General features: G+C 39.2%; 1 protein-coding gene across 1 annotated transcript; it reads right to left on the reverse strand.

Annotated features, from left to right (window-relative positions):
• Positions 1-17: 17 nt before the first annotated feature.
• On the reverse strand, positions 18-25629 carry mrpl23 (mitochondrial ribosomal protein L23). The gene is made up of 5 exons (XM_026918638.3): positions 25472-25629; positions 23767-23889; positions 17202-17284; positions 11675-11748; positions 18-617 (listed from the first exon to the last, which is right to left on the reverse strand). The coding sequence occupies exons 1-5, from the start codon at positions 25486-25488 to the stop codon at positions 453-455; spliced, it is 462 nt and encodes a 153-aa protein (XP_026774439.1). The 5' UTR covers positions 25489-25629; the 3' UTR covers positions 18-452.
• Positions 25630-27327: the final 1698 nt, after the last annotated feature.

A 27327-nucleotide genomic window follows, 5' to 3' on the forward strand; every position in this document is an offset into this window, starting at 1 on the left:
AAGCATTGAGACATTAATATATGGAGGTTTTTAATTGAAAATGCATTCACAAACATTCATAAATCTTTGTGGCCTTAGGACATTTGAGACAGTAACACAATAAAGCCATTAGTTTAACCTGTCACCTGTGGATGCTGTGGGCTGTACTCAAAAGATAATCAGATATGAAATATGACAGTTCTTTCAGAGGAACCTAAAACCCACGATGAAGGCGCTGTGTGCTGCTTCACGATAACTTCACCTCTGCAGGGGATAACAGTAGAGCAGACACAAGGCTGATAATATACAAGGCTTTTGGGATGCATTGTGAGTTCAGGCATGTTTAGAGACAGCACAGAATGTACTGTGTCTAGGAAGTAGACAGCCAAGTTCAGGCGATATCACTGCAAATAACCCAGCAATGCAACAGAAACATCTTACACAATAGTTCTCACGCCTTTCGCGATGTGTCTTTAGAGGCCAAACCATTCGGTGACTCCCCCTCTCCTAGGGTCTGGTTTCTGCCTCTGTCGCTCATCCTCCATGAATTTCTCCTGCAATGCCTCCACAGAGCCCTCCTCATGCTGTTTTTCCTTCTCGGGAAAGATATCTGGAAACTGGAACGTCTGCTGCTGACTCTGTGTGGAAAGCAAAAATTCCTTTAGGTTTAAGTAGATGATAACACAAAATGAGTCTACAGTTTAACTTCTGATCATAAGCCTCTGTGCTACACCCACCTACTTTTACTGTAAGAGTCCTGTTTTACATCCAAATCAAATGTTATCCATCACGCAAGTGCGACTGTGAATCTGTTAAGAAGTATCCTAGGAAAACTTAGTCAGCCTCTACTGCATAATAAAAGAGGGTGACTAGATCTTGATGATGGAGAAATGGGATCATCAGGGAAACTCGTCTCAATAAAACCAAAGCAGTACTGCTTGCCTACATGCAAGACGTATGACACGTGAATGTGTTTTCACTGGGACGAGCTAAAATAGCTACGGTCTGCTTCTCTCTCTCTCTCTCTCTCTCTAATTTTACTACTAGCTGAAGACATGCTTGGTCTTAATTTATTTAGAGATTGAAGAACATCCATATTTTAGTCCATACCGCAGCAATGGTTCAGTGTAACACAGAGAAGTTAAGACAAACAGCTGTAGCTATTCCATATTACCAGTTGTCCATTTTCTTAAACTTTCTCCCTCTCTTTTTTTTGGCTAAAAAAAATATTTGCCTTTCCACTGTGCATATTTCACTGTATAACACCTAGTCAGCTGTAAGTCATTATATTTATTTTTAAAATTCCTTCTCATGTCAAATGAAGGACATGTAGTGGTTCTTCTATGGAGAAAAAAATCAGAGCACCAGTAACATGTCACAGTAAATCAAAAGATACATTTTCCTTTAAAAAAAGGGATTAAATTCACAACAGAAGTGCTAGAACCATTGTATAAAATGGACCATACATTTTAAAAGAGGAAGCCAAAATAGTAATGAGAACTAGCACATTCATTGGCTTACTCAGTGCAATGGAATGAATTGAAGAGGAAGCAGAGTGGGTGAGCCTATTAATCCATTAATTAACAAAGGACAAGAAACAATAAATATCCCATACTTCCAGGTATTCTACTAAGTTTAAGAAAAGAGAGTGAGAACATTATGACCTCCATCTGGAATGTTGGTTTCTGTCTAACTAAGACCCCAAAAATGCATAGACCACTACATTTCAATGGCCTGGTCCCACCAGGAGGACAATGAGAAGTTCATTACTTTGAAAAGGGGAAAAAAAAAATAGCTGGCTTGGTCCCTCCAAACACAGTGGCTACATGCTGGTGGTGCTGCGTTCCCTCTGTGGATTAGGGCTCACCAATGTTGTTCCAGAGATAAAACAAAGTTGGGCAGCAACAAGAGGAAACAGGGGGTTTGCTGCAAGCCATGTTTAATGAGAAGCAGTGCCGCTCTGGACAAATACATTTGGAGATCCAGCATTTCTAACGGGCCAAACTCTTATTTGGGCTGCAGTGAAGGAGCTTGGGAGTGGTGGGGGTACCTAATATCAACAGACTGGCCTCCAAAGCTCAGTAGTGGTGTTCGAACTTAACCATGTAGGAATGCGGAACCCCACACTATAAACACAGTGGACAAGCCAAGTCAAAGTACAAGAAACAAACCTATTAAATAGGTCCTTGGTAACGGAGTATCAAATTGGATGCCAAATATGCTTGGTCCTTTCACCTGTAGTAAACTCTGTTGAAGAAAAACACATTTAAGCCAAGACCGGCAGAGGGGCCCTGTTTGCATGACAATCCAGCATGGGGCTCAAAAGTTTGGACACCTTGTATAAACACTGGAAGAACTCTCATGCGGACAGACTGAGGTCTGATTAAAGAACAGCGTATTCAGATCATCAAAACATTCACATACATTAAACAAGTCTCTTATTGCTGACAGCAGCTGATGGCCTGAATGTATGTGATGTATACAAAAGTTCTGTCTGGAGCTGGGGTGCATTTCTATTCAGATTTACCAGTGGAATAAAACATTACTATCCGAAACATATACACTGCAATCCTTACTGAGTCAACTAGTGGACTGCACAAAATAAAGTAAGCAGGACCAGGACAATGCTTAAAAGTTAAAATTTAAATTTTTCCACCAGGTGCTGGACACATTATGTACTGTCACATTCCATGAAGACATAACGATTTCTTTTTCTTTCAACAAGAAAAGGGGGAATAAAACAGCAACGTTAGTGTAGCATGGAACCCACATAATGCTGGGCTCAGCCCAGATATTCTTTTTCTTCTTTTTTGCTGTTGATGTTGTTTTTCTTTTTCTAACCATCATTTCAATGTCTAAACTTACTTCACAAATTGCACCCACAGAGAGGCTGGTTTAAAAAAAAAAAAAAAAGAACGTTGAAAAAAAGGAGCAAAGCAAAAGCAGCATCAGGAGAAGAACAAAAAGTTGGACTAAGTGGGTGTCCTGCAATACAGGGAAAGTACATGAAATCAAACACATGAAATCCCGTGTCAATGATTCCTTTCAAAAACTGAAAATAGGAAGGTGGAATGGAGAGTGGCATATTGGAGAGCGGGGTATTTAAAATTGTGTAAGAAGAATTTAAAGTAACTGTCAAACATGTTGGATCCAGGACTAAAACATTTTGCTAAAGCTGTTGCATGTAAATGTAATGTAATTGTCCTATGCTGAACTCTAGTGACTTTTTCACAATCATATACACAATCAGTTAAACAGGAACAGATGGCAGGACTTGGGCTGGTCTTGAAACGATCAACTGTAATAGAGAGAGCAACACTCTGCCAACCTCACTTACCTTTTCGTCTCTGATGTGTATTCTACAGTGACGATAGCAAACAACATGAGCAGGTTCAAAATCAACAACCATGCCATTGTTAGTAAGTGCTCATGCCTCCTCCTGAGAAACTGTCTGCAACAGTGGGACTAAGACATGCAAGCACTCCTGTATCACTTCAGTGATACACTTCAAAACTTTACCACCACTTCTCTGCTTCATTACTCCAACATTATTTTCATACACCTGGTTAATACAAGTGTAAATATGACCAGGGTTGTTGGAGTAATGTTGGAAGACTACTAACAACTCTGTTACTAGTCGGGAGATCAGGAAATGCAGGAAGATGCTTGTAAATAGCTCCTTCTACCAGGCTTACTGGGTGGGCCACACTGTTACTTCCTCTGGGTTCAAAGTCTGGGCTATCAACTGATATACACAAACCTCAGCTATTTATGCACTTAAGATGTCTCATATCTCTGGGTCTTGACACACATACTAGAAACTGGATGTAATCGAGTTAGGAGTGCTGGAGGCAAGACCATTCAGGGTGTAAAGTCAGTCCTAAAACATATATTGAGAGAGCTAACCATGTGCAGAATTTCTGTTGCACCACAAACACTTAAAGCAAGATAATACAGGTAGAAATGTCAATTTTGATCATTTTTAGACTTCGGAATAAACTGCATCTAGAACATATCTTCTCTTAATCTGCTGTAATAAAAATATCAAAACATCAGAAAAGTGTTAATTTCACTGTTTTTGACCACTCATGACAAATGAAGACTTTAAGATCCACCCACTTGGCAAAATCATGTCATGTCATATCTCTGAAAAGCTTGTTTCCTGATATAGGTATATGTTTCATTATTATTATATTCCATGTCCATTATAAAGCCCACCAACTAGAGAGGAAACACATTAAACCACTGTGTATTTTTTAAACCAATCTTTTTAATAACAGTGTATCATACTTTCTTGATTAAACAATTAAGAAACAACATAAGGAAAGACTAGAATTTTTGTTTGTTTTATTCAGAATGTAACTTTATGCATTTTAATTCAACAAAGCCTCATCTACAAAAAAGAAATGTACATTTTTGAAAAGGTTACAATACAAAAAATACCTGTAAGAATATCACCAATCATCTAGCAAATACTGATTGTTTTTTTTTTTTTTTTTTTTTTTAAATTACCCTATTCACATGTAGTGTCTTGCCTTAAGGTGCATCATAACTATCAGTGCCTATACTGATCAAACTTTGAGGCATGTGCCATCAGCAGTAACACTGTCTGACAAACAGGAAACCCTGCATTCATGATCGAGATGCAGGGATGCAGTTAGCACCCACTTTTCTCAGTACAATATATTTCCTTGAAGCAAGATCTGAGATTTCCAAAAGACTCTGAGATTTAAAGATCTGAGATTTACAAAAGAACACAAATCCAATTTCTCACGTTTTATCTAATACATCTCCTGCTGTGCATGTGTGTGCATGTGGGACATGATTTCCTGCTGTGTAACGCATCCTACCCAAAATTACATGCAGTTTCGCATTTTGCCATTGTTTAGGCAAACACAGGCCACAGAGCAGGTGATGTCAATTATGAAAAATATAGACATATAATTTTATTGTTAATACTACTTGTTGCAGCTGACTATAAATGTTCAGTGGTAATGCAAGTGTCAGGCTTCTTCAAGGGTGCTTAAGGAAAGAACAAAATGACGAAAGCACGGGATGAGAAAAAAAAAATAAAGGAAACAAACTTGACTGCAATTCAAGGGCAAGCTGTTCTTACCCAGCACGTGACCTCCTCTCTCCAACATAAACTTGGACCACCATTTAACCACAGTGCCAATCCTGTGGGCTGAAATAATTGATTTACGAGCATGTTTGTGTTTAGAATAGGGCGTATGGACATACAACATAAAGCACCACTCTGTCAGAGCCTCCACTCTAAATTCCTAGTCTATAGGAAATGGTATAATCTATAATCAGGCCTAATGGAAGTCATCTGAAAACTTATTCAAGAGGCTCTATTTCATTTGAACAGAGGTGTGGCTGTTTAATTTACACTGCGATCTCAAGCTGTTGGCCACAGAACAGATATCTATAATTGGCCAAAGACCAAAACAATTGGGGAAAAAAACAAACTATTATGACTAAGCAAATATGACCAAATGTGGTGCCTGAAAACAGCACGGACTTAAAGGAATATTACAGAGCTCTGAAAAGACCAGGGGATCTGGCCCATCTTTGGTCCATCTGGGCCCGAGCCAAGCTGCCTACCCGCCTGCCGACCCCACCGCCTTCCTCATCCAGCAGCAGAGGGCCAGCGTTTGTGCAAAACACACTTCCTCTAAACATGAGTCGAGTGACCCAGCTGTCAAAACCAACTGCCCACAGCAGTTGAGAACATGATTCATGCTTGGCATTCCCTATGCCAAGACGTAGCTGCCTCACAAGAACCAAGCAGGAGAGAAAGCTTTAGTGTCTTTGTTCCCGTAACCACTCTAATGAAACTTCAATGCCAAGGAAAAGTAGTGCTAGGGAAAAATGAAACAAAATGTATTATGTTTCCTCACTGAGACAAGCCATAAGCCAGACATTTCACCCATTACTGCAAAACAGAAGCGTGTTTCCACTGCGATTGTGAGCCTGTTTTTCCCCCCGTGTTGTTCTAGACAATCATCTGGCACAGAGTCCAGCTTGTTAAATAAATACAGTCAAGCCAAGGAGCCAGCGTGAGGGAGGGTTTGGAGTGGTGGTACTTTCAGCCCTGTATCAGAAATCAGTCATGTCATTTTTTAAGCCACTGAGTCACTCATTCCACAGTGTCCTGCCTGACAACAGTGAGACCTGCCTACTTGTTCAGGCTTGTCGGAGTCTTGGCTATTTTTTGGGCCACCAGGATATTGGACCCTGTCAACAGCACCTAAAGATAAACCCAACTGTGCTGAAATTCCACCAATAAACATGACGTCTAGACCCCTTCCTCCGTTTCCCGCATTAGAAATACACAAAGGAAAATTAAGCATGATTGGAAAAAAGTCAAGTAGCAAAGAAAACTGGGGAGTTGGCAGCATAACAGGAAGACCAGTGCCAGTATCTTAGAAATTTATTCTGAAAATGAGGCCAAAACAAAGCTGGGTGGTGCCTCCATGTGGAGAGACTGATCAGAGTAGCGATAGAGCACGAAAAGGTCAAGCGTAATCAAAGGATTTTTATTACCAAAAGTGTTTACAGTGATATCTAAATGAGAGCGACCTGCAGGAAATGATAGAGCCGAGAAGCACAAGTCATCTAAAAGAGGGGGTGATGGGTTTAGTATGTTCTTCCTTATGTATGTGCCTGCTGACTCTTACAGAAGCTGTCATGCAGTGGCTCCCTGCTGAAGAGCTGCATGTGTGAGCTGACTTCAAACAGGATGCCAGAGACCTCTACTTTCCCTTTCCATTATTTATGCTGCACTCTCTTTTCCCATCTTTCGCCTCTTATGAAATTCTGTTGTAGTCAAATTGCAAAATCTTGCTGGAAATTGTGCACTTTTGCATATTTCAAAATCAACATCCAAAATTCATATTTCTGACGTTTTCTTGTCACTTGGCTTTTGGAAATAAATGGGACTCTTTCTGGGGTTTAAAAAACTAGTTTTTATTCATCAAGTGAAAATCTTTTCTTGCCATTTATGAAGAAAGTACATTTCGAGCACCTCCACAAGCCAGGAATCCAGCAATTCAGTCTTCTTGCTCATAAGAAAACACAAATTTATGAATTGTGTGACATGGTGAGCAGAAAGAAGATCCAGACGAGTTATATTTCAAATGTTTTAGGTGATTACAATTTCCCTGAGTTGAGAAATTGCATCAACCCTGAGTTGATTCAGCAACTAGTATTCAAGAGGGTTGAGATTCAGAATTCAACAGGAAGCCAGCTGTGAAGTGGACTGGTGGGGGATTTTTTTTCCTGCCATTTGTCTTGGACACGGGGGAAAGCCCCTCACCCTTTCCCTTTTGCTGCTGAAAACTCAAGCTTACTGTACCCTTAACCATAAAGAATCCAGATCAGTGAGGTCCAGGGGTCCAGTGATATGTCAAAATTAGCAAAGCCAAATGTTGCCACCTAGTGTTGATAGGATCAAGAGATTTTCACACCAAACATCCTTTTTTTCAGTGAACACTCAAAGGGTGTTAATTTGCTTTGGGTCAAGGGGGACATACTAAGAAGAAGGAAACTATTTGAATAGGAAAATAACAGTGTGCCTGATCCAGATTAAGTTTCACGCTGTTTTGTTCCCTGACAATTGTGCAGGGTTTGCTCCAAACCCAGGTAGAACATCGTGATCTGATCCGAAAGGTAGCCTGGTTACCAGCTGGGCCAGACTGAAACACTCCCCCAATAAAAACTCTGGGTTCTGGAGACGAGGCAATGAGATCTCTAACAAACAACCGACAATTAGCAGCAGCAACAGCTGATGGGTACTGCCAAATACTAGCAGGCACAATAAGACCCCTGCAGAACAACAATATGGGGGACGGGGCTGTTTGTGTATAGCTACACCATGGACTACTGGATCGTTACACTCGTGTGATGAGAAAGGTCATTCCTGACCGGCTGTTTTTAAGTCAAAAAGCTCATCCGAGTTTGGATATTTCAGCCTTCAGTGTTTTCCAATCCAGGTTAAAAGGGGCTAATTAGACCAAAAAAAAAAAAAAAAATCCCAAGTTCCCCCCTGCTTTCTATTCACAAGGTAACTGTACACTAGGTTGCTGGTTTATTAGATACCTACCTTGTATGTCTAGTCTCTGGCCACTATACCATGTAGAACAATTATATAAGTGTACCTTGTAGGTATACAATTATTGACAGTAGGCGAGAAACCATTTCCAATGGTTTCTGAAATTTCCACATGAACATAGTTAAGCCCAGAACTCTTTTAAACCGCACTCAGCACGATGTTTTTGGCACGGTTAGCTAACCGTACTCAGTACGATAAAACCACACGGGTGGGATAGTTTGATGTAGGTGTTCAGTCATTCTCTTTCAGTGCGTGGTTAAAAAAAAAAAATGGAGACACTCGTGCTAATTAACATCTGGGACGACAATAAAATTCAAGCACAATTAAAAGAAGGAAATAGATGGAAAAAATGTTTGCTAGGCCAGATACAGCATTCTTAAGTAAACAGTTTGGTTTTACTGTAAATGGTGACCATTAGACTCCAATCATTCAGCCATTCAAATGAACATTGCTCTGAAAGGATCTTTTTACTGTTGGGCATTTAAGGTGAACTTTATGAATAAACAGGAATGAGATGAATAATCATTTTGTAAAATTAATTATTGCTTAATAAAATGTTATTAAACTGTCAGGTCTTCAGGTTGGTTGGTTGGTCAGGTTCATACACACAGTCATTCAATCGATCAATTGACTATAGAGACATGAAACATCACTAGCCGGGGGGCCTGGGACAAGTAGAATTTTTTTCTAGGTTATTTGTTTTTATTTATCATTTCCCAGGACAAGTAGGTTTATCAATCAGGAAAAAAAAGGCTCCTTAGTGACTTTTGCAAAACAAAGGTTTCACCTGATATGTAGCTCTGTTAAACGCAATGCACATCTACCACCTGCTGCACTACAAACATCAGCCAAGGCACAATCTAGCTGTCAGTAGAACAGGTTTTTTTACAAGGATATTAACTAGCATATATAATATGATAATATTTATTAATAAACTAATATTATTAGATTCATATATACATATTAGATTAAGTAGTGTACACAGATGACAGATGATACAGAATTAAGAACATTTAGGTATGTAGTAACTCTGATGAAAGCTAGTAAAATAAAATTCGGAACAAAGCTTAATTATTAATTGATTACCTTTTTATTTAAATAAATGGGCAAGTCAGAGGCGACAGTGGCAAGGAAAAACTCCACGAGACAACATGAGGAAGAAACCTTGAGAGAAACCAGACACCAAAGGAAACCAATCCTCTTCTGGGTGACACCGGATAGTGCGATTATGAGTCATTACTCATCCACAACTGTACACTATAAAGACAAAGCTGTTATGCTAATCTTTCTTTCGATAAGTAACAGTCACTTTGTAGTTAAACATATAAAGAGCAACACTAGCCAGACTCACCAGACTTTTATTTGCGATGCAAGGACATAAAATTGCACATCATAGCCACAACATTGGCCAACAGCTTGCTGGATTTTTGTCAAGGGCGCAAACATGAAATGCTACATCAGAAACTTTGTTAGAAGAGGATATTCGTATAATTGTTTGTTTTTCTTAGTCTGTATTAGGGCACTTTATTAACTCGCCATCCATTACAGCAGGTTTCCAGGTTATCCAGAACATGGACAGCAAATTGGAGCTTTGTCTTGTCCGGTGGTCTAGCTAAAGAATTTATCATTTGTCTAACCATGTATCCACTCTTCTAGCACCAGTATCTAGTTACAAGTTTTAAGTAAGTTATAATTGCACATTCATAACTGTATAGTTACAAATTCTTTGGAAATATTACTATTATAGCTTTAAAGCAGCTGTAATTGCTGCTTTAAAGCTATAATAGTAGTATTTCCACAATATGCTAGGCTGTTAAAACATGGAGGGTAAGACCTTAAAAAAAAAAAGAAAAAGAAAAAAGAAAAGAAAAGAAAATTGTTCTTTGCTAATTTCTCATCCGCTACCACATCTTGGTTATGATCTTTTGAGAAAACACTCAAATGCATCAGGACTTTTCTCACTGCACCATGACAGACTTGAACAGTTACTGCAGAACCTAGATATTCTCTTTTCTTTTGCTCAAGACCTCCCTGCCCCGTCTCTGGACCTCCCTGTTCTGGCACAGCAACACTATGCGCTCAGTCGTCTCCCCGGTTTCACCCATCAACCCCATTCACCACCCTCTTCCTCCCTCGCCTCCAACAGCTCTACACCCACAGTCCCGTCTCACGTCTGTTAGCTGCAACCCTGTGCCTCACTCCAATCCTGGAGTTTGTAAAACGGGGGGATAGAAAGGGAAATAGAGCTGGAATATTAGCTCATGGAGTGTGTATGAGGAGGAGTTGGACGGGGGGAACCACTGTGGGTATCAGACCACAAAACACTCCCCCACATGTGGTGTCAATTAGGAACAATCTTGTTTTTTTACCCACCACTGAAAGGAAAGGAGTTTTTTTTTCTTGTGCAGTGTTTTTTCTCTCTGCAAACCCACCAGACTAAAAAAAAAAAAAAAAAAAAAAAAAAAAAATCGGAAATTCGTTTTCATATCTACACGTATCTAAGCGGAGCTCCAGCTTTTAGGTCTCTGATTCAAACCTAAATGAGCATGCCAAACAAAAAGTTAGTTTTGTGTGACAATTCACATCAATAACCTTCACTTTTAAAAATTGCAAATGTGTATATTTATTTCAGTTATGAAGTACAGGGGAAGCAATAGCAACAGCAACTTGAAGCTGGATTTGAGAGAAGATTAAATTGACTGCACAAAGGCAGGAAAGGAAGTGATTCAGCTTTTCATAAGAGGAAGTTCTCCTTTAAAATATTGATATATGCTGATCCCATTACAGAAGCCTGTGTTTTAACAACTTTAATTATTTATTCATCTTCGGATTGAGGCTTAAAAGGGAGTCTAAACAATCCGATACCTCTCTGACAACTTTAAAACTTCTGAAAACAAAGAACCTTTTCTAGGGAGATCAGAGGAGATCACTGAAGATATTTTCCTCCCTTTCAAAGCGGTGCACTTAAAACGCCAGGTTCCAACAATGGCCCTGGATTCACCCCAAGCGCAGGTGTGAACCCTGCAGCTGGCGCTGCCTCTGGACCAAGACCAACGTTAACATTCTGGTGCCCACAGAAACAAAACTCTGAGCTGCCTGCGATAATAACCATACTTTGCCTGGAACTTTATACTATACTTCCTGCAACAGGCCTTGCACGTAACCAAAGACGACCTCTTGCCCCCTTCATCCCAAGTGAGAATCTGGCTTCTCTCTCAGGAGAGCAGGGCCAAGTGTGTGAGAGAGACACGCAGCAAACAAACAGCACAGGGATGCTGGGAGTAGACCACAATAAGACAAGGTTTTCACATTAAAGGCCACCTTTGACTCAGGGCTCTCTAAAGAAACATAAGCTGTAACAAGCCCTCAAAAAGGAGACAAAAGCTGAATGCCAACTTAATAAAACATTCTCATGAACAGATGATTGGAAGTTGTTTTACAAAAGACTCCCTCTGGTTTAAACCATGTAACATTCATGGTTCTAAACATCGAGGTGGTCAGCAAGGACAGTAACTCGAGATACAAGTTGTTTCCCAGACAAGAAGAGGCTTTTTATTGTCCCCACAAGATCACACTCACCAGCTGAACGTATGCCACTTTGTAATCTGGCCTCTTCACTCGCTGGTTTAAGTGGTTCCTTTTCTTGTTTGTACCTGAAATGGAGAAAAAGCTCATTAATGTGTTAGTCACCAGGTTTTAACAGTTTTACTCATTGCTAACAAATGAGAATGGCAACATGGTTTTGCTAAAAAGTGCCCACTTCCTAATCACCACCATCCTATGAGTCTCTTAAAAAAATTTAACAATGCTCAGCAGTTGTAAAAGATAAAGTTTTCAGATGTGTCCGAACAACCAGGAAATGCTACTTTGCACCTCCGAGCAGAGCTAAAGAAAAAAAAAAAATACCCTGAACAACTTACATATTAAACTTTATAATTAACATGTGATCTTCAATGGCATACAACATTTATTTTATAACGAAATTCTGAACTGACCTTTTTCAGTATGTTGTTATTTTCACTTGGTTAATGGTTTTCTACTTTACTCTGATTGCTATTCAAATATCTGGTGATAGTGGCTCCAATGGGAATTAGCCCTCACTTCATCTCCAACTAAAGAGAGCGATGCAGCAGCACTTTAGTCATTTAGTCTGTTCATCTCTCTCATCTCCTCATCTGTGCACTCTGCTCAAACAGATCAGCTTCCAAAGCTTCAGCTTTCATGCCAGTTGGAACTCTGAGTCCAGCGTTTTCTGTCTCCACTACTTTTTTGGATTTCTCATTAATATGACATTGAATGTCAGTGGAAAATGGTAAATAAGAAAAGAAGCACTTGTTCTTTTTTTTTTCCCAGAGCTAACATCGAAATCTGACTGTTATCATTTATGTTTGAGAACAGCATTTTTCTCTTATTAACTCCTGTGACTTCAGAGAGGCAGACAACCATTAACTTCTCATGTGAATAACAAAAATACAGCAGCAACCAACTAAACATGTTTCAGGGTGGACTTTCCCTTTAAGAGAGTGTCTCTGACCCTGAGTCTGATTTTGTGGGTAGAATTCGTGCATTTGCACAATCACACACAAAAAGGCAATTATTCTGCCTTCTTCAAAACAATAAATGTCTTCACAGACAGAAACGGGGTGGGTTTTGCCTGTAAGAAAGCTCAGGTCCATCGACTGTGAATAGCATGTTAACCTTTTACCAGATGGGCATGATGTCATTTTAAAAAGCCTGGACAATTTATCTAAAAAAAGAAGGCAAAAAAAAAAAACTCTTTCCAATTTCTCAACCGCTGCCACATTTTCAAGAAAGGAACAACCATAAAAAATGAGTGATGACATCATTTTGAACCAAAAACCAAGAAAATGATCCTAAGAGAGCTTGGTTATGCAGGGAGTGCATTACAATGACATGTGACCAGAGTAGGGTTCTTGAACAGCCTCAGAGAGATAATGAGTGATAGTTCAGTAGAGGTAGAAAAAAAAAAAGATGGTGGAGACCTCGATTTAGGGTCAGCTGGTTCACTCCCATAAACCAGATGAAAGAACATTCTTTTGCTCATGTGTACCAACACACTGTGCTCTACTCCATCAAAATCCCACCCTGCACTCTATAGCCCCTTCAAAAAACTACATATTCTCCTTGTTTTGGGATTGTGGTTTGGCTACTACAACATTACAAATCCCACGACAGAGGGGTAGCCATGGCAACTGCTTCCAAAATACCCCACCACACTCAGGGAGTGAAGAATAGATCCCTTGAGCGCTGGGGCGCAGGCCGAACCCTTCGGCCCACTCACACATCCTTTACACCGCCAATGGAGTGGAACCCATGACGCAGGCTGGGATACCTGCTCTGACGCACAAATGGATCACTTTGCCTTTGTTGTTGTGGGTGATTTTTTTTTTCTTTTTTCATTTTAATTGGTGTTCCACTATTTTTTGTGTTTTATGTGGCACTCGTAAAAAAGGCAGCAGCCTGCTTGCCGGCTCCCCACAACATTAGCGCAAAGAGCTGCTTGCAGGGAAATGGGACTCCCGGTGGCTAAAACCCAACAGGGCACTCATAAAAGTGATTCCCTCTTGTATTCAGCAAATCGGTCTTGTTGCAATTTTCTGGGATGATAAACCTTGTAATAAGCATCATTTGCTCGTCCATAAAATCTTTCACATACAGAAAAGCCTTTCGCTTTCACCCCCTCCATCCAAACACTGCTATAAAATTAAAAAAAAAACTAGCTGTGTAACTCCTTAGCTGCTGTGTTTAACAGGGCATCCCAGGACAGCTGATGGCCAGAATGCTGCAGCAGCAGATTTAAAGATAAGTGGCTGTGGGGGGGAAAAACATCAGATCATGCAAACTAGTGCTTGATGTCTTTTACTCTTATTGTTGTCCCCTATACCTCAGCTGCTGTTACCAGAGAACATGGTTTCTCTGTAATATGAAGACTCGAGGACCCTATAATATGTTCTGCTTGGCTGCTTAGGCAATTTTTTGGCAGGAAAAGGGATCAGCAAATACCAGGATGGAGACAATGCTTTATAGTGGTGTAGAGTGTCAATGGAATTTTTTTTTTTTGGTTTCCTCCTCTGGTTTCCTTCTCCTATCACTGCATACTGCTACTTAGGTGGCATGGCAAAAGCTAAAGCTAACCTGGTCACAAATGCCTCAACACACGATGAAAAGGTGCTCAGTACATTAGTGCAGAGGCTCCACCAGTGATAACAATGCAGGTTGTGACTTCTGAATATGTATTAATAATGACCATAACAAACTGTTCAATCAATTAGATAACATGAGTGCTCTGACTGGTACAGCAGTAAAGCTGGTGTATACTGTGAAACATCTGGCCTTCTGGGAAAAACCTTGCACACTTCAACTTTAAGAAAACATTTTATCAGAATAATATAGAAGTGTTTAACGTTGCCTTGGATTTCTACAAAGATCACATTAGGTAAATAATTGGCCAGAATCACAAACACGGCTGTAAAAACAGTCTGTTTGTTTTAATTGCTTGCTTGCTAGTTAAGTGTGCTTTCCTAATGCAGTGAATGCCATGCTTTGATCAAGTTGTTGGTTATGTGCCATAGTGACACGTAATATATAATTATTTAAGCCTAATAGATTCAGTTTGTAAATGGCCTAAATACTAAATAAAGTGAAGAATGATCAGTGAGGATGAGGATCCAGCTCGTCAAATTCCATGACTGTTGTTAGGAGATAAGACTAGAGACTGATGTGGATGATGATAATGAACATTGATTAGCATACGTGAATAATGATTAGCATGCGTTTTCCATTGTAAAGTGTCACTAATGTTTTTCCTATTAGGTTATAAATGTCGAGGTAAGTGGGTTTTTTTTTTTTTTTTTGGGGTCATACCTGTCAGGTCAGGATAATATTAAATTGATGACAGAGTTGTTGCAAACTACAAATCTAGTTTATAATGTAGATATAATGAATTGTAATGATCTACAAAGGTTATTTGCCCTTTTTATAATAAAGTGAAGGATCTTATTATTAAACATGAAACGGCTATATAATAGATATAATGATTCACAAGATTTTCCTGGTCATATATGTATATATTTTTTTATATTGAATTTTTTACATATTAAACCACTTTTGGGGGTTAACCAAATTTAAAAATTCTTTAACTTTACATGTTGTTGAGATATGTGAGGAAGAAAACGATACAGTCCCTTCTTAAAGTATTGGAACAGCAAGGCCAATTCTTTTGTTTTTGATATACTGAAGATATTTTATTTTGAGATCAGAAGATGAATATGAGATGATAATTTCAAATTTCATTTCCTGATATTTACATCTAGATGTGTTAAGGCACCCATTTTTCAAGTGATCAGAGATATTGGAACGTGACTGATAGGTGTTTCTTGTTCTCAGGTGTGTCCTGTTAGATTGATTGTTTAAATAATTAATAGCTCCGAATGACTAGTGTTGGTGTGATTCCTGGGTTTCACCTGTGAAGACTGCATTTGTTGTTAAGAAGGATAAACCAACATGAAGACCAGAGAGCTGTCTATAGGAGAATAGCAAGCCATTTTGAAGATGAGAAAAGAAGGAAAATCAATCAGAGTCATTCCACAAGCATTGGGCTTAGCCAATTTGGAATGTCTTCAAAAAGAAAGAAACCACTGGTGTACTAACAACTAGACATGGAAGAGGTCAGCCAAGGAAAACAACAGCAGTTGATGACAGAAACACTGAGAGCTGTGAAGAGAAACCCAAAAACAACGGTCAGTGACATCACCAACAACCTCCACAGGGTGGGGGTGAAGGTATCACAATCCACTGTTCAAAGAAGACTTCAATGACAGAAATATATAGGCCACACCACAAGATGCAAACCATTCATCGGCAGTAAGTATCAGAAGGCAACCTGGAACAAAGATTAACCTCTACCAACCTCTACCTCTACTAAAGTGGAGAAAGAAAGACTCTGCTCATGACCCAAAACATAAAAGCTCATTCGTCATGCACGGTGGAGGTAGTGTTATGGCTTGGGCTTGCATGGCTGCTTCTAGAACAGGCTCACTAATCTTTATTGCTGATGTAACTCATAATGGTAGCAGAACGAATTCAGAAGTCTACAGAAACATTCTGTCTGCCAATTTACAGAGAAATGCATCCAATCTAAGTGGGAGGAACTTGAAGACAATTACCTAAAACACACTGTCAACACAACGACGGACTTAATCGGGGGAAAAAGTGGAAGGTTTCAGACTGGCCAAGTCAATCACCAGACCTTAACCCAATTGAGCATGCATTTCACCTCCTGAAGAGGAGACTGAAGGGAGAACGCCACGTAAAACAAACAACAACTGAAAGAAGCTGTGGTTCAAGCCTGGAAAAGTATCACCAAAGAAGAATGCCACAGTTTGGTGATTTGCAAGTAAACTACATGCAACCAAATAGTAAGTGTTATATACTTTAAGACAATCTGTTCCTGTACTTTTGTTCACCTAAACACTGGGTGGTCTCCCACCAAAGGTGCCATGTTCTAAGTAGTTTAATACATCTAGATGTAAATATCAGGAAGTGAAAGCTGAAATTCTGATCTATCTCTCTCATTCTGATCTTGGATCATTCATCTCTCATATTCATCTTTTGATCTCAAACCCAAATGTCTTCAGTGTACAGCAAAAACAAAGGAATTGGCCTTGCTGTTCCAATACTTTCAGAGGGGCCTGTATTTCACTTAGTAAAACATGTACTTTTCAGAATTTCACCATGTGAATGGTTTTCCCAGAGCGCCACACAAACATCATACAAAGCGGCACGGGAAACTCACTTACACTTTCACGTGTAACAGTTTTCTTTTAATAATCACTGCTAAACAGTGGGAATGGAACTAAAACAGCCTGGTATCTGTGCTGAAAAAAATATTTACACTGTTAAACAGTACGTTTTATACAGAAACCCATAAAATGAACAAAACGGTTCTGGCAAAAAGAGTTTCCCATTGTGTTATGGGAAAGTCTTGAGGGGTTCACCAACACCATATCATTCAGGTTAATGAAATTCAGCCCACACAGAGAAGGCAGGGAAGCCCTGATATAACATGTAGCAGGAATCTACTCACAATACTGAATCCTCGTGCGCACTGCGGCAACTGGAACGTTGTAAATCTTCTCCAGGTAGTTCTTCACGTCAAATTTGGTCATTCTGGGAAATAAGGAACAAACAGAACAAAGAAAAAAGTTTTGTTCAATGAGTTGTGCCAAGTAAACAGATTGATCTGGTCTTGGTATTGTCAAGACACATGATTATGTTTATGGGAGATGTCAAACATTAGTGGTGAGTTTATTTCAAAAATCTAGATTCCTTCAGCAAAAGACTATTGAAACATCCATAAACAGCTTGTAATTAAATCAGGTTAATTAATGAATTACTGAAAGATGAAACTTCTTGGACCGTCACAGGTAGAGAATGTAATGCATTTCTTTCTTTCTCTTTCATTCTTTAAAAAAAAAAAAAAAAAAGAACAAAAAGGCATATTCGTGGGCACAGTTCCCTGTGCATGAATCATCAAAGCCAAACATTTCTAAGATTACTCGACTTAGTCAGACTAACTCAGCTTTTCAGACGCTGAGTTACTTTAGAGCGTAGTGCAAAAACAGACGTAACTATTGTCCTACACACTGAAAGAACAAAGATTCACGCAAATTCAATGTGAAACAAACCATCTCAGGTCACACAAGGAATCTGCGAGAATGTAACATTAAACCACACAGCAGTTTCGATAAAGGATATTTGTTTGGTTGAGCTGAGTGGTATGTCAATTTGAGGAATTGAAGAAGACACACCTATAACGTGAAAAAAATATATATATAACTTGGATATCTAACTTTCCAAGTCCGGTATGTGAACTAGGACTTGAAGTTGTTTTATCACAGTATCAGGTCTAGGGTGTGAGGATCAGAGGACAATGCAGTAAGCTGGATCCTGTAATTTATGTGAGACAGGAAAGAACTGTGTACGTGTGTGTGCTTGTGTGTGTGTGTGTGTGTGAGAGAGAGAGAGAGAGAGAGAGAGAGAGAGAGAGATTTAGTGAGTGAGCGAGAGAGAGATGATTCCTAGAAAGCAGGCAGTGAGTGGAATGGTAATCAGGACAAAATGCTTTCCGAGTCATTTGAGTGGAAAAACTGCGCCTGATTACAGGGCAGGAATACACTTCAGATCCCGGCCCATAACTATCTCTAAAACTCCACCACAAAGGCTGACCCTCAGCTTGCCCACCCATTATATGTCATGTGTGTAAGTGTTTTCTTAACAGTAGTTACCATCAGCCTTCAAACAGAACATAAATTTCTAGGAAAGTGTGTTAGAATGGGGGCAAGAGGGGCCATCCTTAACTACCACCGTGGCACCAGTCATGGGGGGTCATTACCACTAACTTTGCAGCCATGCTTCATAGAGCACAGACAATACAAGATGGCAGGCGAGACGTGTGTAATTTTACATAAGGTCCAGGGTTTCGAGAGTTCACAGCATAGGGGAAGTCCATTACTTCTCATGCCATTAGGCTAGGGATAACATTTTTTGTAATAAACAGATAATGTAACGCTTATGTGAAAATAAATCAAGCTCTAGATATAAATGCTGCAAAAAAATGTTCTCGTGCAAATTGCACCTGATGTCATTATAAAAGACGTGGCCAAGATTTCACACAGCAAATAGCAATCAAGAGGAAGGTGAAGGAGCTTCCTAAAGTTCTCAGGGACAACATTATTAAACCACACTCAAATAAAATATCCCTGTCAGTACACCTGGTTCAATAATATGCAGGTGGAAAGTTCATGGAACCACAAATAATCATCCCTGGACTGGTGCGCCATGCAGGATTTCACAATGCACTCTCAGACTAATGATAAGGAAGGTAAGAGAGAGGCCAGCAGTCACTTGAAAAGAGTTGCAGGATGACAGTTACATAAAGAACAATAAGCAATGAACTGCACTGAAATACTCTCCATTCCTACTCCCCACGCAAAGCATTTAGACAAATCAGAACTCTTTTGGAACAATATATTCTGGTCAAACAACAAAAAAATAGAACTCTATGGCAATAATTCATCTCATCATGCTTGGAAAAAGAAGGCTTGTGTGTATGATCTCAAGAACACTATACACATCACGATGTAGGGCTACTTCTCTGCAAACAGCACTGAGGCATTACACATCAAACGAAAGATGAAAACATGAATGGTGCGATGTACCAGGAGATGTTAGAGGAGAACTTAATCTCATCAGCCAAGAAAACAAAGCTGGGGAGAAGACAGATGTTTCAACAAGACATTGACTCTAAACATGCAGCCAAAATCACTCAAGAAGGCCTTGCATGGCCTAGCCAATCTCCTGACTTGAATTTAGGGGGGGATTTTGAAATCGTGAGTCCAGACAGTCAGAGGGACTCTCGTAACCTTGGGGTACTGAAGATGATTTGGCAAGAGGTACTTCTTATCATAGAAGTCTTGAAGCTATAACTGCCAACAACAGCTTTGCGACAAAGTACTAATATTGGTCATTTGTGGTGTCTGAATATTTTTTTTCCCCGACTGGTTTCGTTTTTTAAGCATATCTTTATTATTCTTGTGAGTTCATAATTTTTAGTCATAATTATAAGCACAAAGTAAAAAAAAAATGTGTGTAAATTTGAAGTAGATATGTAAACTGAAAGCATACTAAATAACAAAAGTTTTGAATATTTATTTCCCCTCACTGTATTTACAGTGTTCGTACATCCTTAGTAACTGCCTGGTCAGTGCTGTGCTGGTTTAAAATGTGCTACTAGTTTGTTTATATTTTGGGAAACAGAACCAGTTGAATACATCAGAAAATATTGTAGGCAGGTACAAACAAAAGCAATAACTGTGTGAATGTGATTAAACAACAGTTCGACGCACATCTTGAGTTGAGACCAATTAAGAACTCGAGTGATATAGCTGAGGTTGAGGAAGAGTCAGATTTCATAGACCATGCTGACAGTGCTGGAATTTCTGCCTCTGGGTTTTCCAGTGATTCCGACAGGCATAGTGGTAGGGTTCATATTTAAGCAGTTTCAAGTTCAGGCCAAATAGTACAGATAGTACAAATAGTACAGCGCACAGGTTACACCCCTACAACAGACATATACGAGTAAGCAACAAAGTCCAAGCCGTTACATGGGACAGATTTATCCAACTCCCTCATCGTTTCATGTACACAGTAGCCCTGCTCCCTGTTGTTCCATCTTCGCTCCTGTTCTGCGTTTCAAAAGGACCCCACCCTTCACACATAAAAGGTATTCAAAACAACACAGCTCGTCCCTCGCTCTTTCACATGCACACACGTGCACACATCCTGCTTCTCTTAAGTCTTTCAAGCAGCCGATTCATCAAAGAGGTGAAAAAACAGGGCACTGAATGATGGACCTTTCCAGAATCAAATGAAAAGCATAAAATTACTACAGATGTTCAATGCATTTGAACAAACTAGAGATAAAAAAAAACAGAGTGCAGGGAAAAAACTAGAGTGCTGCGAGAGAACAAAACATTGAAAAGTCATTGACATCAGGACTGTTGCAACAGCCTATAGTCTCAAAGACAGATAAAGCCAGAATGATAAAATGGCAAGGAAGTCTGTGGTCAAACAGAGATAAGAGAGGGGGTTACACTGTTTTCAAAACCTTGTTTTTACTTCTTCAACTTTCAGTACATAAGGACAGATGGCATTCAGTCCAACTTGGAGGACTCAAAAGAGTTTTAGTGCAGTTAAGCACCTCTGCATTACTCTCAATCCCGGCGCAGATAGCACAGGCGGCACTGGCACTGCTCTACAGGTGAGGAGGATGCTCGGTGCACAATAATATACTCAAACATCACAAAAGACTGAAAACAAAACCCTGAAATCCTTCCAGGTGAAGAAAAATAAAATCCCCCCAGAGCTTAAGCGAGCACTAACACATAGGATGATTATGAACTTGTGCACTTTGGAACGCTTACCAACAGGATAAGTAAGATGTACGCCCTCAGGTTTAACTGAAAACAAAGCAGACTTTGTCCTCTTTGCATGTGAGCTCCACTATTAGAGCCCTTATTTAATGTTTGACTGCCTGTTTCATATTACAACGCTGCAACGAAATAACAAATGCTTGGACACGACTGACGATGAACACACGTCATCGGCGGACTCTGCTTTGTTGTATTAGAGGGTTGGCAAGATGTAAACAAGCCTGAATGAAGTAATGTCATTGATCGGGAACCTTTTCAAGCTATGTCTCACCAAGGGCTCTGGATAAAATGAAAGGCTAGCCTAGGACACACAAAAAAAAAACCAAAAAAAAAACACAAACATCTGTAAAACATGTTTATCTTTAACTCGTTTCTGCTGTGTTCGTCTTTTTAGTTTTCTGGTCAAGACTTGAAATATTCAAGACATCAGAATATAACCGACAATATTGTAATCCCCATTATCACGCAGCAGGGGTATGTACTTTAATTAAAACCAGGTATGTTTTGACTTTTTTTTTTTTAAAAACAAAAACACTGAATTTAACAGAAGACTGGGGTTTTGTTCAATAATTCAGGTGCATTACCACATATGTTTTATTCTATATTCTACAAAAAAAGAATAAAAAATAAACAGCAACAAAAACTGCCCAGTGCTGTGGCTAATCCCGCTTACTCACGCAGAGCCAGCATTCTTTACTGAGGCTTGACTGCCACCTAGTTGCCACAATCTATACACACTCACAGGAACTTAACCTACATAGATGAACTTTGCATGTCTATAATTACTGACCGTAGGGTCCCTGTTGCTATGAACAATTTGTCACCACCCTCTACCCTGTGTATCAGCAGAAAGAGATCGCCATTGAGCATATCAGTGTCACTGCTGTGTGTGAATTGTCCATCACCCAAATAATATCAGGACTGATATATACGTTTCTGAGAATTACTCTTAAAAATAGTCTTAAAAATGTGCTTAAGACCAAAGCATATCTAGTTAAAAGGGAGTAAAGCTCTGGTATAAATGGTATCATAGTTGCACACTTAATTCCACTCTTAAATATATATATATAAATAAATAAACAAAGAAGAGTCATATTTTTATTGATAATAATAATAATAATAATAATAATAATAATACAAAAAATTCATAGGAATTAAAAAAAAAAAAAAAAAAATTATTAACCTGCATTTAATAAGCTACATGGTCAATAAAAATTACATTTAATTGTTCTCCGTTCAACCACAAATCCTATCGCAAATTCTTAGTTGAGCAGGTCGAGGAAAGAAAGAGAAGATCTGGAATCTGTGTATCATCCATTCAGTCCATATCCATTTCGAAACTGAAGTCTTCTTTTTATTTCCACAAAACAAATCTGATCTTTTTTTACGGAAAACAAGGATTCAAATTCTGAATTCTCAGCTCCTTCTCATATTCAATTTTAAACAGTAAAATGTGAAGTGTGAAAATCCTAAATCTACAATAGGCACTTTTTTCATCCACACGCAAAGGTCACCAGCAGGATGGGATACAGTATAAGGATTTGAACAGGTAAACAGTGAGGAAAATAGATAAAAGAGGTCAGAAAGATCACACTGTTGGAGTGCTGATATTTAAAATGTTTAAAATGAAGACAGAATGACATACACCGATATGTCTGCTAATTTGGCTCAAACTGATGTAGAGAAATGCTCAGCCATGAGCACCTGCAGGTTTTGACAAGACCACAACTTGAGAAGGAAAGGACAAGTGGATGACAACCTGAAATATCATGTTCAGAGTCTACACTGTCCCCTAAAATAGAAAAAATGCCACATTTTGTAAATTCATGGCAAGCCAAAAAACAAGTACATTAATCTTTTTTTTGTTTTTTGATTTCTAAAGAGAATATGAACTGGATGGATGATCCACCAATTATTTGGGTTCAATCTGACTAGTACGAATAAGAAAACAGTTTGCTATGAGATTGTAGAGGTGATTACTGTCTCGTACCCAGCTCTTCTGAGCACATGACTGTGTGAAAAGATGGTACATGCTATCAAAATACTGGGTACATAGCAATTTAAATAATTAAAAATCACCAGAAACCATGGACAAGGGGAATAGTCTACCATATGCTTGTACAAAAAAACCCATACATAAAGTTTACATCGCTACTGATTTTGCCACAGGAGAAGGAAGACTGACTGGCTGAAATTGTTTGCTCTGTAACTGGTCACTCCAGCAGAGCCGTTACAGGTGTAGAGACGGCCCGAGCTCTTCAAACTAAAAGCCAATAAGCCATTATTGTTCGCTATATAGTCGGCATTTGAGTAAACATAGTGATGAAAACATTTCATACTGAAATGTGCATTATTTCACATTTACAATCCACATATTAGACTGTGGCCATTACCATTAGCAGCGTGTCAAAAAAGGTTGCTCCTCAATCAGCTATTATCGCATTGTTTCTGACAGTTAAGACCAAGAACGTACTTGAACCAAGAATGTGCTTCAGACGTGCTTAGAAATACTAGCACTGGTCCCTTTTTTTGATGGATGTTCCACTGAGGAGAGCTGTCAAAAGCCTTTATAGGTATGTGTACACAGAAAAAGGCCAGTGAGTGTGGCTTCAGAGTAGGTGTGCCTAATAAACTGACCTGAGTGAGAACAATACTTACTCCATGGATACGCGAAACTGCACAGTGTCTGGTGGCTGAGGTTTCCCCGGTCTGACCAGCGTCATGCTGAAGGTGGGCCGGAATATCCTCAGCTGAGGGTTACCCAACTGGTAAATAGGATAACTGCACGAGACAAGAAAGACATATACTGAAAACAAAATCATTTTTAACTCATAATTACATCATTCATACTGCATATGAAGTACCCAGTGGGGTGTTTCCTTCTAAATGAAACTCTACTTTGGTTAAAGGTTAAACGCAGACTAATAGCTTAAAGGAAGAATCCACTCTGAACAACTTGAACATGATTATTTAGCATTAATTTTATAATGAAAACCAAAGTTAACTTTTCAACAACTTCTTGTATCAACTTGTTTGTCCATTTTCAATGTGGTTAACTGTTTCTTATATTGCTTCATCTCTACCTAAACAGAGCGATGCAGAAGCGCTTTAGTCATTTAACCTGTCCAGCTCTGTCACCTCCTCATCTGTACACTCTGCTCAAACAGTTCAGCTTCCAAAGCTTCACGCTTAATGCTAACGTGCAGCTGCAACACCATCGTTTGCTGTTTCCACTACTTCTGCTTTGACTTTTTATTAATCTGATGCTGAGTGTCACTGGAAAGTGGGGAGTGAGAAAAGAAGCTCTTGCTCGTTTGTTTTTAGGCACTAACAGTGAAATCTGACCATTTATGGAAACCATTATCTTGTCCAAGGAGTAATGAAAATACAGCACCAACCACAAAATTAGCACCAGAATCACTAAGCACATCACAAATGTTTCACTATATTTTTTTTACTTAAAAAGAAGCAGTCCAGCCAAAAATGAACTGCATGCAATCTTTCGATCTGGACACAACTGACTGACAAGCATGTGTGTGAACACTTAGGTGTATGACGATTTAGATGTGTGATGATTTAGGTGTGTGAAGATTTAGCTGCGTGAAGATTTAAGTGTGTGAAGATTTAGGTGTGCAGTTTGAACAATCCTTGTTCTTCAGACACCAAAGATTCAGTTCAGTTTTATTTGTCTAGCACTTTTAACAACAGACACTGCCATAAAGCAGCTTTACAGAAATACAGATGTAGGTTTAGATCCATAAAGAGAAAGCCAGAGGAGAGAGTGGCAAGGAAAAACTCTCTGAGACGGCATGAGGACGGACCCTTAAGCAGAACCAGATTGACATTGGACAGTGCGATTATAAAGTATACAGGTGTATAGAGAAAAGGAAAACTTGTTGAAAGTATACTGAGTGTTCAGAATGATGATATTGAGAATAAATGCATTGAAGCAGAAAGGTGAATCTTGGGCAGAAATAGTTTTTGGGATGTGTATACCTTCAGAGTACATCATACAGTGAGATTATACATTATTACAGCACACAGTCATATAGAGCAAAGTGGAACAGTACTAAATGTGTTGAAAGATACAGAAGGCTTGGTATAAACATACAGTGAACAAGCCTGTTCGACTTAATGAGGAATTTGTGCACATTTTATTTTTGTCCAAACTATTTTTCAGACGCCAAAATCAACTTCCAAACCTATTTAAGAATTTTCAGCCGCACAGTTTTGGCAAATATTTCCACTTAGCTGCATCTCAACTGCTTTACTATGCTAGCAAGCTAACCCCTAACAGCATGATAGTAAATGATATTTAAAAATTAAAAAAAAAAAAAAAATCACATAGGGTAGCACTCCTTACATTAATCGTCTCGCCATGTTTGGAACTTCTCTCTGAGGCTGCTACATAAGTTGTATTTAGCTTTATTATTCAGATTCTGACAGCAAATGTGCTCAAGGTCCTCTGTCGCGTCCGCTATGACTACCGGAAGTGACAACATATTTCAAAATACAAGTCCGCGTTTGGCGACAGAGGGCTAGCATTGGCTGATGTTTCTTGTTAGGTCCATGCGTCCGCCATATTCGAAAGGGCAAGATTTGATTGTAAACCAGTTCAAGTCTTTGAAGAGATGTGGATTCATCCCAAAGACTGTATTATCCTGATAATAAGCTGTAAATTAGTTTAGGTTCAACCGCTTTTCACAAAATGTACTTTATTACAGGTGCTGTAAATTTAAACTATATATGCATTGTTCATATTTTGATTGAGTCTATTGGACAGAAATAATCATAACCAAGACACATAAGACCTGTCTTGAGCAAGTGTTTTACTGCTATTAACACTTTTAAATTTATTACACACTTCAAATAAATACAAATAAATCAGACTAGAATTAAATAAATCAGCAGAATTAAACAGAGATAAGCAAAAACAGACAGCATTATAGTAATCAATATGAGAGCTTATAAAATCATGGACTAGCATTTTAGCATACTTGATATTCAGGAAAGGGTGAGGATAGGCAATGTTAGGCAGATTTGCTAAGAGATCTAAAGTCAAAGTGTAAAAAGTATAAAAGAGTCAAGAAGAACACAGAGAATCCTAACAACCTGTGCAGATTTGATAGACGCACCATCAATGTCAACAGGAAAAAAAAACAGACAGTATAATTTGGAATTGGGGGAATTTATACACAGCTTGAACTTTGCCATGTCCTTTTAGATTGTTTACCCTGGTTTGCTGAAATAAAACCCTGCATCTGCCTCCATGCCTGATCATCTCTGACAGAAGAGTTAGTCGTATCATGGATGTAGCCAGTTATAATGACGTACAGCAGAGGTGGTTTGAGCAGATACACCCCACCACTTAAAATATGAATGGAGCAGTGAGTAGTGCTCAACATGGCAGTCGTATTATGTAAGTAACACCCTCAGTGAAAAGTGCCAGTCGCCCAGTTGGTTAAGACATTAGCAAAAACACATGGCCTGTCAGATTCTTACACTGATTAATGCACAGGTATAGGGGGGTTTGCTCTGTTAGTTATGGAGAAATGAGCATGCACAGTGCCTGGAGAAACCTGAAAAACTCTAGGGTTTTTGTGTGTGTTATTTTGAGCCATACATTATGTTTGCCGAGTTTGTCAGATTTTAAAAGCCATTTGTGTTCTTGTAGCTTGTCAATCCATTTTGGGCTAATGAGTCCCTAACCAAGCAGAATTGTCTGACTGAAAATAACTGAATGGGAGCATTGCCAAGATGTCCACTGAGTGGATATACTTTACTAGAAGGGCTTTAGTCATGGCAGGTGGTTTCCACTCATGGAAGAGTAGTAGAGGAATAGCAGCAACAGCTAGCCACCATCCATTCCACGCTAGACAAGCTGTCCAGCAGTCTGAAAAAGCTAGCCATATGTCCAGTTCCAGGTGACAAAATTAAGCAAAGACCTGAGATTCCATCACATTATTCAGAATACGTCCAAGCCTTTAGTAAAGTAAAGTAAAGTAGCATAAAGCCTGTATGCTCCCTCACACCATCCATGTGATTGTGCCATTGATTTATTATCCAAAACTAGACCACCTCAATGTCATGTATATCCCTTATCAGCAGACGAAAGCAAAGCTATGGAGAATCTTTGAGTCCCTTAGACAGGGGTATATACAACACTCCACCTAAACAGCATCTGCTGGCTTCTTCCTTGTGCAGAGGATGGTGGGAGAA

The sequence above is a fragment of the Pangasianodon hypophthalmus genome, chromosome 9 (genome assembly GCF_027358585.1).
Source record: "Pangasianodon hypophthalmus isolate fPanHyp1 chromosome 9, fPanHyp1.pri, whole genome shotgun sequence".
Taxonomy (NCBI): Eukaryota; Metazoa; Chordata; class Actinopteri; order Siluriformes; family Pangasiidae; genus Pangasianodon; species Pangasianodon hypophthalmus.

What these genes read in the sequence shown, in the direction of transcription:
- mrpl23 (XM_026918638.3), bottom strand. An exon ending in CAGTTTCGCGTATCCATGGA is followed by an intron (nt 17,285 to 23,766) that starts GTAAGTATTGTT and finishes CTTATTTCCCAG; the next exon opens with AATGACCAAATTTGACGTGA. An exon ending in AAGTGGCATACGTTCAGCTG is followed by an intron (nt 618 to 11,674) that starts GTGAGTGTGATC and finishes CTTTCCACACAG; the next exon opens with AGTCAGCAGCAGACGTTCCA.